Source organism: Lolium rigidum, unplaced genomic scaffold (genome assembly GCF_022539505.1).
Source record: "Lolium rigidum isolate FL_2022 unplaced genomic scaffold, APGP_CSIRO_Lrig_0.1 contig_15802_1, whole genome shotgun sequence".
In the NCBI taxonomy this organism is placed as follows: domain Eukaryota; kingdom Viridiplantae; phylum Streptophyta; class Magnoliopsida; order Poales; family Poaceae; genus Lolium; species Lolium rigidum.
The window spans coordinates 85,497-103,440 of NW_025899878.1; the positions used below are offsets into that span (position 1 = coordinate 85,497).

The 17,944-nt window shown below is 40.6% G+C and overlaps 2 protein-coding genes across 2 annotated transcripts; both read right to left on the minus strand.

The window, feature by feature from the left end:
* Positions 1–9,050: 9,050 nt before the first annotated feature.
* Positions 9,051–10,734, minus strand: LOC124680413 (UDP-glycosyltransferase 83A1-like). The gene is made up of 2 exons (XM_047215480.1): positions 10,256–10,734; positions 9,051–10,039 (listed from the first exon to the last, which is right to left on the minus strand). The coding sequence occupies exons 1-2, from the start codon at positions 10,725–10,727 to the stop codon at positions 9,150–9,152; spliced, it is 1,362 nt and encodes a 453-aa protein (XP_047071436.1). The 5' UTR covers positions 10,728–10,734; the 3' UTR covers positions 9,051–9,149.
* A 4,172-nt stretch (positions 10,735–14,906) lies between these two features.
* On the minus strand, positions 14,907–16,652 carry LOC124680409 (UDP-glycosyltransferase 83A1-like). The gene is made up of 2 exons (XM_047215475.1): positions 16,015–16,652; positions 14,907–15,929 (listed from the first exon to the last, which is right to left on the minus strand). Exons 1-2 carry the CDS (start codon positions 16,493–16,495, stop codon positions 15,034–15,036), a joined length of 1,377 nt encoding a protein of 458 aa, XP_047071431.1. The 5' UTR covers positions 16,496–16,652; the 3' UTR covers positions 14,907–15,033.
* Positions 16,653–17,944: the final 1,292 nt, after the last annotated feature.

Sequence of the window (17,944 nt, forward strand, 5' to 3'; positions counted from 1 at the left end):
GGCTCGACGCCGCGAGGCTAACCGCTCTGATACCATATTGAAGAATATAGAACACTAATATTTTGTTGTTGTATTGCAATGACCCTCATGGGGTATATATAGAGATACATGACTTGGAGGCTAAGATATCTAACGACTTGGGATACAAGAAGATCCTAGTCTATCTACACGTACTCCAACAGGTTGCATCCAGAAACCACCGGCATACTAACAGATTGTCTACCCAACCTCTTCTTAGTCAAATGAAGAAACATGCAAAATATACCAATTTCATCTGAAAAAACAAACGCCACCAGTTTGGGTTTCATGTCTTACCCTAGACAGTAATCTTGGAGCGAAAATCTTCTTCTACAAATATAGTGCTTTATTAGATCGCAATCAGAGAAAACACATCCTACAAACCACTAATTACCACCACTTTGTGCGGTATTAGCTTATACAGATGAGCCACAGTAGACTTCCCTTGTAGACTCAAATTGTTGCCCTCTTTCAGCAATCCACTCAACAGAATACTCTACTTCGACGATTCTACCAAAAAGTAAAGTTTTTTTCCAATAACGATATCACATTAGTGCCAGGCATGTTGCCCATCACTGATGAGCAAAATGTGCCTGTCACTAGTAAGGGTTTCCATGGTAGTAGAAGGGGAAAAATAAATCTAGCCGATATCTAACTTGACAAGATTCACAAGAAAATTTTCATGAATAGTCATAAATGTATATATTCTTGTAAACTTGTAAAAAGAAACTAAAGGAGTGGTATCTTCTCTTCATTGTTCAGATAAGGAAGTTTGACTGCACACTCACATCTTTATTTCCAAATAGAGGTATTACACAAGAATTATGTCATTTACCTGGAAAGACTATTATACTGATTCACAACCAAACTACAAGCATGATTTTAGTTTTAGAAGTCCTAGGTGTATGTTTCTTATCAACTTCTGAAGATGATAAACTCATACAAGATCATGATCAACCGATTATAGTTTATTTGAGATGCAATTGTGTAAAATAAACTATATTCAATCTATTGTTGAATGAAATAGTTTAGCGATGCCTAAGTACTTACATGAAATAAGAACTTATTACAGTGTATCCACAATTCGACCATGCAAGAACAAAATTATCCATTATCCATAAAATATTTTATTAGACTGAGCAAGTAGTGATAGTCGATCAGTAGAATGTAAAGCAACATATCTTATGGAACAAGAAAATAACAAAGAAAAAATGAAGAATATAAAGGTTGCACCCTTCTACCTTCAAATTGTCCTCACCTTCTTTCTGCAGCTTTCTTGATTCCCCAACAACGGAATTCATTTCCTTTTCTTGCTTGCTAAGCAGTGCCTTGAGTGAAAGCTTCTTTTTCAACCTTTTCCTTCTAAGCCGCTTCATATTCCAGTTGAACAACAACTAGTCTTTCCTCTAGAGTTTGCCGTACTTATGCATCAACTTTGTAGTTGTTGCCACATATTACTTCATATTTGCATCTCACATAAGGTTATATCAATATTTTATATTATTTTTGGGGATTTTCAAATGTTCCCCTTTATTTTGGTTATAACTCTATAGAACAGAAATCTCTCGTTGTGTGTATTTTTTTACCTTTTAGGTACCTATACGGAGTCAAATGGACCTAGGTTTTTTCGAGAATTAATATTTTACGAAGACTATTGATATGAGGCTTTGAAATCACACAAACGGAGCCCGGAAGGCATAAAACCTATGGGTGGCACGACTCACACCCCTGGCTCGCGCCACGTAGGCATTCCGCCTCCTCGAGCATCTTCAGCTGTCCATCAAGAGCCCCAGATGATGATCTTGACCTAAAACCCCTATATAAATGATCTCCTCCGCTTATCGGCAAGGAGGCGGATCATAGATCAGAAACACAGAAAATAGAGTCAGCACCAACAAAGATTGGAGGAGAACCTCTGCCGGAGCCGCCGCTGGAGAGATCTCCTACCCATCCAAGATCTACATCAACACCACCCTGATGAGAATGGAGTAGTACACCTATGGACTATGGATTTGTGGCATTAGCTTGTTCTATCTCTCTCTTGTTCTATAATTGTATTAGCATCATATGAGCTGCCCAACCTGACTATGGTCATCTATGTAACCCCTTTGCGGTGGATCTATTTTCTACGAGTTGATATTTGAGATTGGAATCCTCTTTTGTGTGAGATGTATCAGTAGATGCATATTATGTACCCCTTTTTAAGTACTTGTTTTGATCCAACTTGTATGAGATAATATATGTGGGAAACATGTGTGTTAGATGGAGTAACGTGAGGGTAGTAATTTAATAGTGAACAAAATTCAAGATCTACTTTGGTTTTTTACCTTTCTTTTGTTCCCTCAGTATGGATTAAGTGGATACATGTGTTGTAGTTTCATCTAGTGACATTCTAGGTGGTTTTGTTAAATCAAGGTAGTATGTTTGAGATCTAAACATTATATCAAAGTTCTTAAAGCTACACTATATTAATTCTTAATTAAATACCAGATTGCTTGGAGTTTTCCCTTTCTGGAGGAGTATAAGAGAGATGTGTTGCATCATCTTTATGTTAGGACGTAATTCCCATACAAATACTTATTTTCACAATATGAGATTCCACCAACATAATATGACTTATGAATTGTTTAAATTCATTACACCTTTATGAGAGAGTAGACAAGTGAAACCATGAACCCCGGTCCAATTTTAATCATAAGAAACATCAAACCAACACTTTTACCAACACCTACAATTTCAGCACTTATAAATTCGAAAATCCAAAAATACTTTTACCTTTAGCAAATCCAATCCAAATACCAAAAATACCTTTACTTTGTTGTTTTAATTTTATTGCCTACTATAGATTACTTACACGAAACCTTGTGCTTCACAACCACATGGTGGAGTTTTTGCCATCAAGAATATTTACTTGCATCGTTGCCCGGGAGTTGCAACAAGATATCGCGGGTTCATCATCATCAAGCTAGGAGAACATCTTCATCTTCAAGGCAACAGTCAGATCATTTTTTGGGCGATGTCTTCATCAGCAAAGTACAACCACCTAAGCTTGTGCAAACTGCAAATCTCGTGAGTCTTTTCTTTTCCTTTAGATCTTCAAAGCAATTTACTTTTGTCTTGTCTTTTTTGTCATTTTTGCTTCATTTGGATTTTCCTCCAGTTTTCCTTCTCCCCCTTGCTTTTACATTTATCATTGCCTTTACTTTCTTTTTAATTTTTGTTTTGCATTCATTCATATACACAAAAATACATAAAAATAGTTTTAATCTTTTTTACTTTTCGTAAACATGGGAGAAAGAATTACAAAATTGTGTGATTTCACCAACACACCTAATGATCAATTCATTGCTATTCCGATTACTAATCCTGAAATAAAATTTGATAGTTTTGAAGTGAGTCCTAGGTTATTAAATCGAATTTTTAAAGAACAATTTGGGAGAAGTGCTAGTGAGGATGCCTCAATGCATCTGCATGAATTTTCGTGAAATTTGTGACATGCAAAATTTTAAAATGTGCAAAATGATATTGTCAAACTTAAATTATTTCCATTTTTACATACACGAAAATCGAAAGAATGGTTATTTGTCACTACCTACTACTAGTATAAATTCGTGGAATGATCTTAAAGAAGCGTACATTAAAAAAAGCCCTCCTGTTAAAATCTTGCAAAACAAACATAATATCTTATCCTTTAAACAATTTGACAATGAACATGTAGCAATAACTTGGGAAAGGATTAAAATTACGCTAAGAACTTCCCATCACATGTAGTAAATGAATGGACCATACTACACTCTTTTTGTAATGGGTTAAATTACATGTTAGGAAGCATATTAGATTCATCTGTAGGAGGTTCATTCATGAGTAAAAGTGTCCCTGAAGCCAAAGCCATCTTAGAAAATATGTTATTAAATCATAGTCAATGGCACATTGAAAGAGCACCAAATACATCATCTAGGAAAGTCAATTCTGTTGAGGAAGTAGATTCCTTGGCGGCTAAAGTTGATGCAATACTCTCCTACATATATAAACAAAATATTTATAATGTCCCATCACAAGATCTTGTAGGAAATAATGCTAAAAATATAGATGCCAACTAAATAAGAAATTTTGGAAATAATGGGTATGGGAACAACCATAATAACTCTTATAGCAAGCACTTTATGTTTCTAATAAATAAACTAGTGGTAATAATGTTTCTAATGATTTAGAAAATACCATTAGATTTTTCATATCATCACAAAAGGAAATTAATAAGGAATTCATATCTAAATTCGAAAGACAAGATGCATTAAATGAGAAATTAGCTCAGTTATTGAAAGAAGTGATATCCTTTAAGAATTGTATTCAAGCCCAAAGAAATCATGTATAATCCCCTAAACATTTACAAGAAAAATCTTGGGAAATAATGGAAGAGGAATCACTTATGGTATTAAGTCAAAATTCTTAGTGAAGTACATGATCTTATTGTAGATCTTGATAAATGTAGCTTGCATGAACTCATTAATATATTTAAAAAATCTAATAATCCATCTATTCATCAAGCAGGATTTGGTTCATACATAGCAAACTATATCATTAAAGAAAAGATAGAAATATATAATAATGAAGCTACGATACGACCTAAGTTGGGGATGCTTGGCTCCTAATGACACTATAGAAAGAGTGTCAATTCGTTAGGACTCCAAGTGCAGAGTGCTGCAGCAAGAGACATTTTCTCCACAAGGGTGGCTTGGGGTTTATATCGACCTCTCGGCGAACAAAGGCGAAGCTGCTTCAACCTCGTCTAGCAACCTGCAAAGCGAAGTATTTGTCTTGTGCCCCAGCTCCCCCGTGTGTTTGTCAAGCACAAGAATTCAGTATTAGTAAAGTAAAATAAAAATAAATAAAATACTAGAAAGAAAATTAAAACTAGAAAGTAAACTAAAGAAAGTAAATAAAGATGTTTTTAGGTTTTTGGTTGTAGTTGCAAGAAGTAAAGATATTTTTGTATTTTCGAAATTAATTAATGCAAAAAATGTAAAGGCAAGTAAAAGAAAGTACACGTGGTTTCTTATGATAAAAGGTTAACCGAGGTTCCTGGGTTCACTTGTCTACTCTCTTATAAAGATGTGGTGGCATTAATTAAGAACACAATAGAAAACTAAAATATTAATGAGATTTTATTATGTGTACTAATTAGCACTCATATGGGCATCACATCCTAACATATAGATGATACTACACATCTTACTTATAACCCACTAGAAAGGGATACAACCCAAGCAATATAGATTTAAGAATTAACATATCATAGCTTTAGGTACATTGATATGATGTTTGAACAACAAATACCCTACCCTGAATTACACATATCACAATAGATCAAGCATATGATACATAGATTAAACTAGACTTCTTAGCTGTCACTAAGAATTATATATATAGCACATGCATTCACTTTATCCCTAGTGAGGGAACAAACTAATTGGTAAAGACCATAGTAGATATGAGGCATGTTGTCATAACTCATTACTACTACCATGTTACTCCATCTAAAACACACCATCCCCCACACATGCTCTTGCATACAAGTTTGATCGGAACAAGTAATAAAGAATGGGCTAATAATATGCATCTATTAATACCTCAAGGACACAATAAAGATTCATATCTCATTTATGGATCATCCAACAAAACAAAGGATACACCACATAGGAGTTAAAATATGGCCATAATCATGATAGGTAGCTCATATGGCATGTAAACACCATAGCACGAGAGAGAGAGGGAGAGAGAGAGAGAGAGAGAGAGAGAGAGAGAGATCAAGTTACTGCCACAAACCCATAGTCCAAAGGTGGACTACTCCCTCTTCATCATGGTGGCGGTGTTGATGATGTTGGAGAGGGTGGAGATGCAACCGGGGTTGGCTCCGATAGCGTTTCCCCCTCCAATCTTCGCAGGTTCATCCTCAGTTTTTGGTTTTCGTTTTTTCGTGTCGTCTCCCCCGAGAATGCCTCGGGGAATTTACATATAGTGTTCATAAGTCAATCCCCTCATTTTGAGATCAAAATGGATGGTTGTGGACACTCGAGGAGGGAATGAGATATGGTGGCGCAGAATAGGGTGGGGCCCGCATCACCTGTCCTCGTTCGGGCCTCGTGGGCCCCCTTCGGTACTTCTTTTTCTCATATTGTATCTCCGGGAAAATATTGACTCCAGAAAAAATTCTTGCTCCGTTTGAGTTCCGTAAGGTCCCTGAAACTTACAAATACATAAAATAGGGGTTTCCTGTTCTGCACAGTTATAAACCAATGAAAGGGGATCGATGGAAAATCCCCATAAATCAATGAAAAATATTAGTATAACATTTTATAACGTGCAAATATGTTGGAATATATGATAATAAACTACAATGTGCATGTATGCATTTCACATGCATCAACATCCCCAAGTTTAACCTATGCTCGTCGTCGAGCATAAAGGTGATAAAAACTAAACATGGACTTGGGAGTTTGTTGTTACTTGATACATATGAAAGTCATGAACATTGTTTGAGGGACTAGTATCATTTATAATCAAAACAAGAATGTACTTCATGAATGTAAGACAATAAGCAAAGCTTGCATAGCACTAAATGCATGAAGTAGTATGAACAATTAAGCAAGAATATAAGTAAAGAATGTACATAAGCAAGCTTATGCAAGAATTGTTTCTAACTTGGGTCAGAATAGATTCTTTTGACTCGGACGGAATTGACAGGTAGCATGTGCTAAATATTTTAATTAAGATAAATATACTACAAAGAAAATAAACAATGGTATTTTGGAATATGCAGATCATGTCAACAGACGACAAGTATGTGATGCCATTGCTCCTATCGTAAACATCTTTATGTGGCATTTTTTTGCTTCTTTCTTTTCATTGACACTTTTTGTTTTTTTTTCTCTCGAGGGACGCCCTTATTTGATTGTACTTATTCATACTAATGCTACCTTCTTTGTCCTTTTCATACATATTTGTTTGCTTTTCCTTTTTATTTTTATTTTCCTTGCTGATTTTTTTCATTCCTAACTTTCCACCCTTGGTTGGAGGGTTTTTCTCTTATCTTTTGTGTGCAACTTTTTTGCTCTAACCTACAAGGGTGGTGAGGCTTCAAGTTTGTGGATGACCCCCACTACCTAGTTCCACATGAGCTTTGAGCATACACAAAAGAGATGATTTCAACAAAAAAAAAACAAAGATAGCACATGCTGAATAGTAGGTAGGTATGGTGGAATCAAGTATACTATTGGCAATAACTTTAGCTTAAAGAGTTTGAAAAAAAAGCACCACTTGTTATAGTGAAAAAAGTAATGCAAAAGTGTCCATAGTAAGGGGAACACATTGACCACTACGAAAAAGTAATGCAAAAGTGTCCATAGTACTTACTTCCCCGTGAGCTTTGAGCAAGAGGAAAAAATTGAACACTACGAAAAAAATAATGCAAAAATGTCCATAGTACTTACTCAGTTACTAATATGAAAAATAAGACTTAAAAGTACAACCATGCATGACACTTATACTACAGTTGATCTCAAGTATAAACAATACAACCAAATGTAAATACATGATAGCTTTTTTTGTAGAACTTTTAATCCCTTTACCCCTTTCTTTTACTATGATCCAACCTTAAATTATTTTTATTCTAGTAGCTCATTCATATTAATTAAGCATACCAACAGGTGGTGGTCTCTTTATTGAAAAAAAAATACAAAAGGAAAACATAAAAACTAAACATAGACGCTCCAATTTTATGCAAAAGTAGAATGGTGCCCGAAACAAAGGTAAAATGTGTGCAGGACGAGAGTTTGATATGTCCAGTGGGGTGCCATGGGGCATCCCCAAGATTATGGTGTTGACCATTACTTTAATGACTCCTTGTTTGATAGTCCTTCCTTCTCTGTGAAAAAACTTCACCACAAAACTCTTTCTCATATCATTTCTGAGTGGATGACATTATTGGGCACAAAAGATAATATGCATGCTTCCATAATACCTACAAATAAAATTTGGTACATTATGTCAAGAGAGTGTATTAAGTTGCTATCATTCACAAAATATCAAAGGATTCATGAAGAATCAAATTGAAGCTGAAAAGAATGCTTAAAACAGCAAAGGATAAAATCTATGCAGAAAAACATCAGCAACATAACGAATTTATTTCAACCCCTAAACATGCCAGGATTTTTTTTGCTGAATTTTGTTTTTATAGAGGATGTAATTTTGCAGCTTCAGTAAAGTTTTCATGATTTTAGGAGCTACCAAATTTTTTTAGAAAAATCACGCACTAAAGAGCAGCGTGGAAAATTCGGTAACTCGTCATATGTATTACAACTTCCAAACATCCAAGATGGATAAAACTTGGCACTTTATTACTAACTAAAGAGAACAAGACAAAACAAACTACCTTCTACAGCTAGAACAGAAAAGAAAAAATCAAAAGAAAAACTCTCTTGCAAGAGCAAGAGAACAAAAGAAAACAAAAACACCGGGTTGCCTCCCGTTTAGCGCTTTCTTCATAGCCATATAGCTAGGCTTCATACCTTATTTCTTCATGATGACAAAGTATAATGAGGAAACTTGTGCCTCTGTACCATAATCTTCTTCCTTGGAAAATGTTCCGTACATTTCTTGTGTGAACACTGAAACTTGATATTCCCTTCTCTAGGATCAGTGACACTACTTGTTGTTCCCAAAAATGGTCTACCAAGGATTATAGGACTAGAGGTTAATTTGCCCCCATATCCATAACAATAAAACCAATAGGAAAATTTTCATATATAGTTTAATCATAATATTATTAATTCTACCTAATGCATGCTTGATAGAATCATTAGCAAGTAAGAGATCAATATCACATTCCATTTTCTTACCAAGATCAAGCAAATCATATACTTCTTTAGATAGAACACACGCACGCACGCGCACACACACACACACAATGGAAGATTTTGATACCTTTAACTTTTCGCAAAGCTTAAATTTCTTACTATTAGAGAAAATTTGGATTTCTAGCAAGATACTTTCAGATTTTAAATTGAGCTAAACATCGCATCTCACCAACAAGGTGTGAAAGACGCTGACCACCAACTGTAGCACTTAGCTCTTCTTCATCCACTAGGGTAGGATTGTTCTCTTACCAGATTCACAAGCTCGAGCAAGTTCTGATGGGAAGATCCGCCCTCTATGATGCTCGCAGACGCCTTGTGCTTCCACTTCGCGGCCCTCCCTTTGATCTCTTCGTCTCCGAGCAGCCAGGCGACCTTGCTCTCGATCTCCTCTTTGGTGACCACCCCTCGTTTGTCACGGCAAAGTTTGACGCCCGTGCCCCACACGTTGCAGATGTAGCTCTGGTTGCAGAACTGGTCGGCGAAGTAAGGCCAGCACACGAACGGTACGCCGTGCAGCATGCCTTCCATGGTCGAGTTCCACCCACAGTGTGACACGAAGCAGGCGACGGAGGGGTGCGAAAGCACGCGCTGCTGCGGTGCCCAGCCAACGACTAGCCCCTTGCCATCGACGCGGTGCTTGAACACGTCCAACCAATCTTGTCCGACGCCGGTGGTGAATTTCGGACGGACCACCCACATGAACGGTCGGCCGGAGAGGGCGAGCCCGTCGGCGAGCTCTTGGAACTGTGTCGCGTCCAAGACGCCCGAGCTCCCGAAGGCGATGTAGATAACGGAGCCAGGGGCCTGCGTGTCCAGCCAGGTCAGGCATGTCAGGTCTTCGGGCAGGAAATGTCCGGCTGGCCTCGCCGTCGGCTCAACCAGCGGGCCGAGCGGCAGCGCGTTGGGGAGGAGAGCCAGCGCGTCTGGTTCCATCTCGATGAAAGTGTTACAGATGATCATCTCAGCCAGTGGCATCAACCGGTTGGTCCTCAGGACGTTTTGGACGTTGGTTTTGCGCCTCTCAGCGGTGCTTCCCAGGCTGACCCATGGGATTTCTCCCGCGTCGACGGGCGGCATCAGTTGGACCCTCTCATGCCTCATTACATTCCCTGTGCAGATTCCAGATTGATCAGTCTTAACAGCACAAAGTTAAGAAATACAGGTGATATGGCTGTTGAAATATACCCCCTCCGTTTTAAAATATAACCATCGCAAATTCATCAAAATTCGTATATGTCTATCACTAAAACACATCCATGTGAATCTAAACAAATTTACGATACTTATTTTAAAACGGAGAAAGTATGTAAAATGATTATTCTTACCGCTTTCGTCCAGAACACCATCTTCTATCAGTTTGGGGAGGTTCATCCTGAGGCCAAACACGGCCGCAGAGTAAGTGGAGAACAGGGCGACACGGACACCGGCTGTGGTGGCCAGCTGCAGCGCCCAGCTCATGGACACGTCTGCTATCATCCACTTGATCTTTCTCGATGTGATCATCTCCTCGAGACGGCCGGACATGGCGGCCGGTAGGCCCTTGACAAATGCACCGATATCGGTGTGGTCCTCAGCAGGTCCTAGGCCGTCTGGGATGGAGAGCATGTGAATTCCACCGGGGATTGCTCCCTTCTCTGCTAAGGCTTCAAGGAGACGACCGTGGTTGAACTCGGTGTTTATGAAGTCGATCTCGAAGCCGTGCTTGACGAGCTTGCGCGAGAGCTCCATGAGCGGGATGACATGGCCCTGTGCAGGGAACGGTAGCACCATGACACGAGATTGAGCAGCAGTAGCCATTGAGTTTGTTTGCGCTACAATGGCTATGACCTCCAAAACAATTAATTGCGAGATCAAAGTTAGTCACTCCGTGTGGACGACAGGGATACTCTCCTGCATATATATAGCTCATCGCGTATGCATACCGAAGGGACTGCCAGGCCAACTGAAGTTGCATCAGGGATTGCATCAGCAGATTTCCAGTCTGTTGACCATATTGCAACGGAAATGTTATCTTGGTGATGATTCATGTCATCCTATGGATTTAATTAACCGAAATTGTGGACCACTTTGTTTCTGTTTCCCGAGTAAGCTTGGGGGCAACGTTGTTGACTGCTGGGACAAGCAGAATAGACATCTATGCCAGATGTCACGTGAGATATGCACTAGTTACAGAACTTGTAACGCAAGGCATCTATATTAACACAAAAATCTGTAAGCAAATCTACACATTCTAGTGACTTTTAAAAGTTGATTCTACCCTGATCCAACCAAGTTGCACATGCTATGCGCATGACAACTTGTAAAAATGGAGTCAAGTTAATGAAAGTTACTTGCAATTTTTTTTAATGAAAGTCCATGTCGTAAACAGGGGCATATGTAGTAGAAAATGTAGGGGTCAGGCAACACAGGATCGCGCCGCCCAACTGCGCCGAGGATGAAGATATGAGAGGCATGATTTACCAACTATCACGCCCTTGATGCGGGTAAGCCTGACTTTGTTCCGACTGGTGTCTTTTCTTATAATATCCAAGAAGAGTACAAAGAGATTTGGGGCTTTAACAAAACCTAGTTCGCCTAGAGTTTCTGGTGGATTTTGGTGGTGCTTGCAAGAATCAGAGTAGCTTTGTGTATCACTGAGGCCTCCGCTACTTATATATGCCCTTTCTTTCCTTAAACCCAAGATTCAACCTAACTTGTCTTTCATGTTTGTACCGTGTAGAAACACGATTTAGTTCTACCATATATACAAGGGTATTCATAGTAGAAACCTTACGTGAGTAAGCCGTGGCAAGGATCTCCAAGACGAACCAATGAAAGTGTAAAGCAGAGAGACATGATGTACCCAGATTCAGGGCCCGTGATGGATAAAATCCATACTTCATGCTTTGCGATGGTATTCTTATAATGTCTCTAAGATTACACTAGCAGTTTTGCGGCTTAAGACTAGAAACCTAGATCGATTAGAGTATAGTGGCCGACACCCCACATAAATACTGTCCCTGCTTCTGCATCAAGGGAAATTTCTTTCTTGTGAATTTTTTTAGTAGAACCTCCCTAGAGTATAAACCTATTAAAATAGTCATGTTCTTGGTTATGGATAACTGCTAGGTGAAGCCTCACTATTGGTTTGTTGTCTGGTATAAAAGAAAATATTCTAAAAGTAACGGCCTTTTGAATTTGTTCTTTGTTTTTTTTTTCTTGGATCTTGGATGGCTCGCAATCCTAGCATAGAAGAATCAAGTAAATTATTTTTCTTTGCCAAAACCCGTTTTACAAACATGACTGCTTCTTTGTCTCTTTATGTTGGCCTCTTTTTTGCTATTTTCCGCTTGATCTTCTAGCCTCTTGCTTACCTCCCTTTTATTTTGAATGTTTATAATTTCCTCTTGTATTTGTATGTTATATTTGCATATACATGTGGTTGTTCGATGTCATGCTAGTCATCATATTCACACTATTCATTACTTGATATTTACACTACCTTTATCATGCGAACATTCATATATATGAGTAATTGTGTAGATAATTGCTATGATATGACACTTGAAGATTCATTGCTATAAGTACATTTTTTTCACCTTTCCTGATTTTTTTTAGGGGATTGCGAGTGCATTCCATGTCTCACTTGACTTATTGATTTGGGCAGATTTACGAGATGCTAATTAAATCATCACAAAGTGGCATGTTACTGCCCATGTGAAACTAGGAGTAATCATAAATTATTTGTCCCGGTGGAATGGAGCATCTTAATGTTAGTCCTATTTGTGCTTTCGTTGCCTGCTATTAGAAAACACTGATGTAAACCCGCAGACCTTAGGCCATGTACATGAACAATTTATGCTATGTATGGAAATATTTTATGTTGTCCATGTTCAGAAGGTTTCAATGATGTTATGAAGAGGTGACGACAACAGGTGAACTTCTAGTTGAGAAATCCAAGCGCCATGGAATTACACCTACATAATTCATTATTGTATTTACATCAGATATGTTTTTTCCAAAATTATTTGAGTCATCTTGACCCAAGTTTTGATTTTTTTTTTAAAGGAAGCACAATCCTTCTCCACCATGTTTCTTCATATATGCATGTGAGTAGCCATTGATAAGGTTAAATTAGGTCCATATATATTGCCATCTCATAATGATGTTAATCCAGTTCTTTGAGAAAATTTAGTGGTGATTAAATCATAAAATCGAGTTTTTAAAAGTAAATTTAAATTATGAGAGAAGGAATATACGGCATGAATAATTTCCCAAAGTTACACCATAATAAGTTGCAAGAGGGTAATCATCACCACCGTTCTGTGAAACTGCCAATTTCTTGTATACGATGATTTTAATTTCCATTATATTTCTAATTTGGATTTCTTAAAACTCGACAACTTTCTGTTGATATATTTGACAGACAGTAGTGCATTCAGAACCATCTACCACAATATTTATGACATATAGAGATGGGCTCTAAGAGCATCTCCACTCGTCTCCCCCACAGAGCCTCCCACGGCCACTTTTTTTCATCCGGACGGCGAAAACGGCCCAGTCAGGCCCCCAGTTCCTCGTTTTGGTCCGGATTTGAGCCTATTTTCGTCCGGACTCCCCATGCCATCCTCGGTTTCCCGGGGGTCTCCCGGGGACTCCGGATGAAGCTAAACCAACCGCCCACGCCCACGTGTCTCCTCTTTCGTCCGGATTCCCCGAGCCATCCTCTTTTTTCCCGAGAAACGCCGCTTGGGGAGCACACGACTGGGAAACTACTCCTCCCCACGCCAAATCTTCCTCCAATCCGGACGAAAATTTCGCCGGATTTGGATGTGGGGAGCGCCAACGAGTGGGGATGCTCTAAACTACAGAACAAACGTCCATCCAGAAAGTACGTACTTATGCTTATTTTTTTCGAAGAAACATTTCTATTAATCAAATCTTTATCATAAACTTTAAAAAGATGTAATCTCTGAGCAAAGTACAAGTTTATTTTAACAATCATGGTCATGCATACTAAAGTAGTACAATAGCGAAAAGGCCAAATATGATTGTGTTATCTTAGTTAGGAGTAAACCTAGTGTTGAGTTACACCACACACAAGTTACACCACACACGAAGGTTATACTAGGTTTTGTTGTATTGGAACAAGCTGAAGTATTACTAATCAAAAAATTAATAAATAATTATAATTTAATCACATAAATGAGTTCGATAATTATAGCCACGCATTCGATAAACATGATAAATAAATTTGCAAATCCATTTTTTGATTGTTCGCTGTGGGGTATTATTGGCTTACTGCTATCGGATTTCTAAACAAGGAGACGAGATGTTCCTCGGTGTGGTGTGTGCCAAAGTAGTAACAATACAATTATATGAATAAACTTAACTTGTAATGCTATAAGAGGGTGTTGTAAATATTAATTTACTACAAGTATCCACATTCATGTGTATTGTGTAGAGAGTCGAAAAGAATTGAATTGTTTCGTGGACATGATCACAAGGCATCATTTTTATTGATTTGAATTCCGGAGATCATGACAACAAGAGATGAACATTCGAAAGAATAGGAAGGGCACCCATCACCTACCAAATTCCTTCTTTCGACTTGGCACTCTTCTCCCCCTCCTCTATATCTTGTTGCCGTTCTCAGTGATCACGTATGTGGTCATCTTGGAACGTGTTTCCTGCCGTAGTTGTCGATTTGGCATGCTTCTCCCCCTCCACTCTTTTCTTGTTTTTTTTTTGCGAAAATTCCACCTATCTATTAATAATCATCAACAGAAATACAAAGAGACTCAAAAGTAATCACATATGTGGTGGGTCATGCCGGAAAGTGTGTACTACCATAGTTGTCATTGTGGAGTGTGGACTCTTCCTTTGGACATCATTCTATATTTCGCGTTTTTACTCAGGCTTGGTTCATGTGTGCAGAAAAATTTAGCAGTCTGGACCCAAGAAACAACCCATTCCAATTTAACACACCCATACACGTATCAACATTCCAGATTGTCCATTTAAGAGTAACCGTTATTTCAGTCGAGTGGGAAATATATAATTTATTAAAAGAATAGTTTTTTTGCGAATTATTAAAAGAATAGTAGTGTATGTCCTGTGAAGATTATTGTTCTCTTAGCAAATTCACAAGCTTGAGGAGGTTCTGGTGTGATGATCCTCCCTCGGCAATGCTTGCGCACGCCTTGTCCTTCCACATGGCTGCCCTCACCTTGATCTCCTCGTCGCCCAGCAGCTGGTCGACCTTGCCCTTGATCTCCTCCTTGGTGACCACCTCATGTTCGTCGGCGCAGAGCTTGATGCCCGTGCCCCATACGTTGCATACGTAGCTCTGGTTGCAGAACTGGTCGGCGAAGTAAGGCCAGCACAGGAATGGCACGCCGTTCCGCAGCCCTTCCATGGTGGAGTTCCATCCGCAGTGAGACACGAAGCATGCGACGGAGGGATGCGAGAGGACGCGCTGCTGTGGCGCCCAGCCGACGACCAGCCCCTTGCCCTCGACCTGGAGCTTGAACGCGTCGAGCCAACCCTGGCCGACCACCCCGTCGGTGAAGTTCGGCCGGACCGCCCAGAGAAAGGGCCTGCCAGTGAGCTCGAGCCCGTCGGCGAGCTCCTGGAACCGCGTCGCGTTGAAGACGGTGAAGCTCCCGAACGCCACGTAGATGACCGAGCTGCGGGCCTGCGCGTCGAGCCAGGCAAGACACGTCATGTCCTCGGGCCAGAACTGCCCGGCCGCCGACGAACTCGACGCAGGCGGCGCTTCCAGCGGGCCGACGGGCAGCGAGTTCGGGACCAGGTCGAGCGCCTCCGATTCGATCTCCTCGAACGTGTTGCAGATGACAGTAGCAGCCTGTGATACGGCCGGATTTGTCTTTAGCACGTTCTTTATAATCACCTTGATCCTGTCCGGCGAGCTGCTCATGCTTGTCCACGGGATCTCGGTCGCCTCGATGGGCGGCATCTTCGGGCTCAGCTGGATAGTCTTGTTCCTCGTCACTTTCCCTGCGTTGCTTACCCGTCTCAGTCAAAATTTCATAACAACGTGTCCACCACACGTACACAAATTTGATTGATATGCTCCTCTTACCACATACGTCGATGATACCGTCCTCGATCAGCTTTGGAATGTGTAGCCGGAGCAGGAACACGGCGGCGGAGAAGGTCGAGAACAAGGCGACACGGACACCCGCCGTGATGGCCAGCTCCAGCGCCCAGCACATGGACACATCGGCGATCAGCCACTTGATCTTCTTGGACCTGATCATCTGCTCGAGGGGGCCGAGCATGGCGGCCGGCAAGCCGTCAGCTAGCATGGCGATGTCGGTACGATCGCCGTCGGGGCCCATGCCGTCCGGTAACGAGACCATGTGGATGCCGTCGGGGACGGCTCCCGTCTCGGCTGCCATGGCGTTGAGGACGCGGTCGTGGTTGAAGTCCGTGTTCACGAAGTCGACCTGGAGCCCGTGGTCGACGAGCCGGTGGGAGAGCTCCATGAGAGGCATGACGTGGCCCTGTGCGGGGAAGGGCAGCACCATGACGTGTGGCCGAGGACTAGGAGGAGCAGCCATGGACGCTCCCTGCAGAGCTCTAAGCCTCTAACCACTGTTTCGCATGTACGGAATATATAATGGTACTAGGCTACTGGCTATTGGCTACAAGAGTATGTGTGGGATTTGGAAGCTCCGCAGTGTGCATGGTACTACGTTACTATGGCTGCACGCCACATGTGGTATGTGTGATAGATACGGAAGCTCCTCTTGCAAATTGCCACTTATATATTGTGGAATGTGGATAGAGATAGCCGCCGATCAAAGTCGCCGACCGGGTCTATCAAACACGCCCTATCTATCGCTGCATGTTGCATCAGGCCATGCATCACCAGAATTGTACTACTCTCTTGGCACCAAGCTATCCAGGCATTTTGACCGGATCACGTGATGGGATATGAGGGAGATAATATGATCCTCAGTAGTCCAGTACAAGTTGCCGATTGCAATTGATTTAAGGGAAAATGCGTCTGTTTCAACGACATGAATAAAAATACACTCCAGCAATCGGTGATGAGACTGTGAGTAGGAAAACGGCGATTTGAGTTCTTTGGCATGTGGCGGCGATTGGATTGGTTGCAAGGCTAGACATAGCCACGTGAGGTAGCAAACGGTCCTCACTGTTTGCTTGCATCCGCATTCGAGATGCATGTCGAGCAGATGGTGCATACATTGAAGCTTGACTAAATTCCAAAATGCACAAATTTATTTTAATGGGCCGTTCAGGGTCACGCACATCGCCAGGCCTGGCGCTCTAAGGTTGTAGACACAAGACGGCGTCAGGTACTGAACTCATGGAACATTTAAGAGTATCTTCAATCACGTTTTCCGAAGCGCCTTTAATTTTTTTAGTGTGTGCCGGATATTTTATCAGCACCAGTCGCTCTTTTCAAAGACTCTTTCCGTTCAGCGTGGCTCAATACGCTGTCCGGCATCCCGAGTCTCTACTCCATAGGGGACGCTTCGGGCGAGCTTTATTGATCATACACACACATACATTGTCTTTACAATATTCATCATACAAAAATTGGATGAATAATAAAAAAATAAAAAGAAGATTACAAAGGTTTGATCCTATACTAAAACCTAAACTAAGTATCTTGGAAGAATTTGTCCTTGATCATTTCCAGCTTTGAAACCTGCAAATAAGAGAAGAAACTAGCCTAGGGGTTAAACCAAGTGAAGAACTAGACAGGGGTTAAAACCAAGTTTGAAGGACACTTGGCACTCCAAAACTTGGCCAGAACCAAGATAGGCACCAGCATACCAAACCTGAGTCACTCAGGGGCTCAAGATTCACCAAAGGAACACACAACTCATAGAGCTGTTGTGCATCCAACAGCAAGCCAGGGCCATGGCTTAGTCACCAAGCCATGCCAGGCTTGTGTGTCACAGCCATGGTGAACCCAACATGCAGTATAAAAGGGTGGAACACCCAGAAACAATTCACAAGTCAACCAGATAATCATT

Excerpts from the sequence above, each read along its gene's own strand:
- LOC124680413 (XM_047215480.1), bottom strand. The coding sequence starts at position 10,727 with ATGGCTACTGCTGCTCAATCTCGTGTCATGGTGCTACCGTTCCCTGCA. Across the intron at positions 10,040-10,255 it reads TGGTGTTCTGGACGAAAGCG|GGAATGTAATGAGGCATGAG; the intron begins GTAAGAATAATC and ends GAATCTGCACAG.
- LOC124680409 (XM_047215475.1), bottom strand. The coding sequence starts at position 16,495 with ATGGCTGCTCCTCCTAGTCCTCGGCCACACGTCATGGTGCTGCCCTTC. Across the intron at positions 15,930-16,014 it reads CGGTATCATCGACGTATGTG|GGAAAGTGACGAGGAACAAG; the intron begins GTAAGAGGAGCA and ends TAAGCAACGCAG.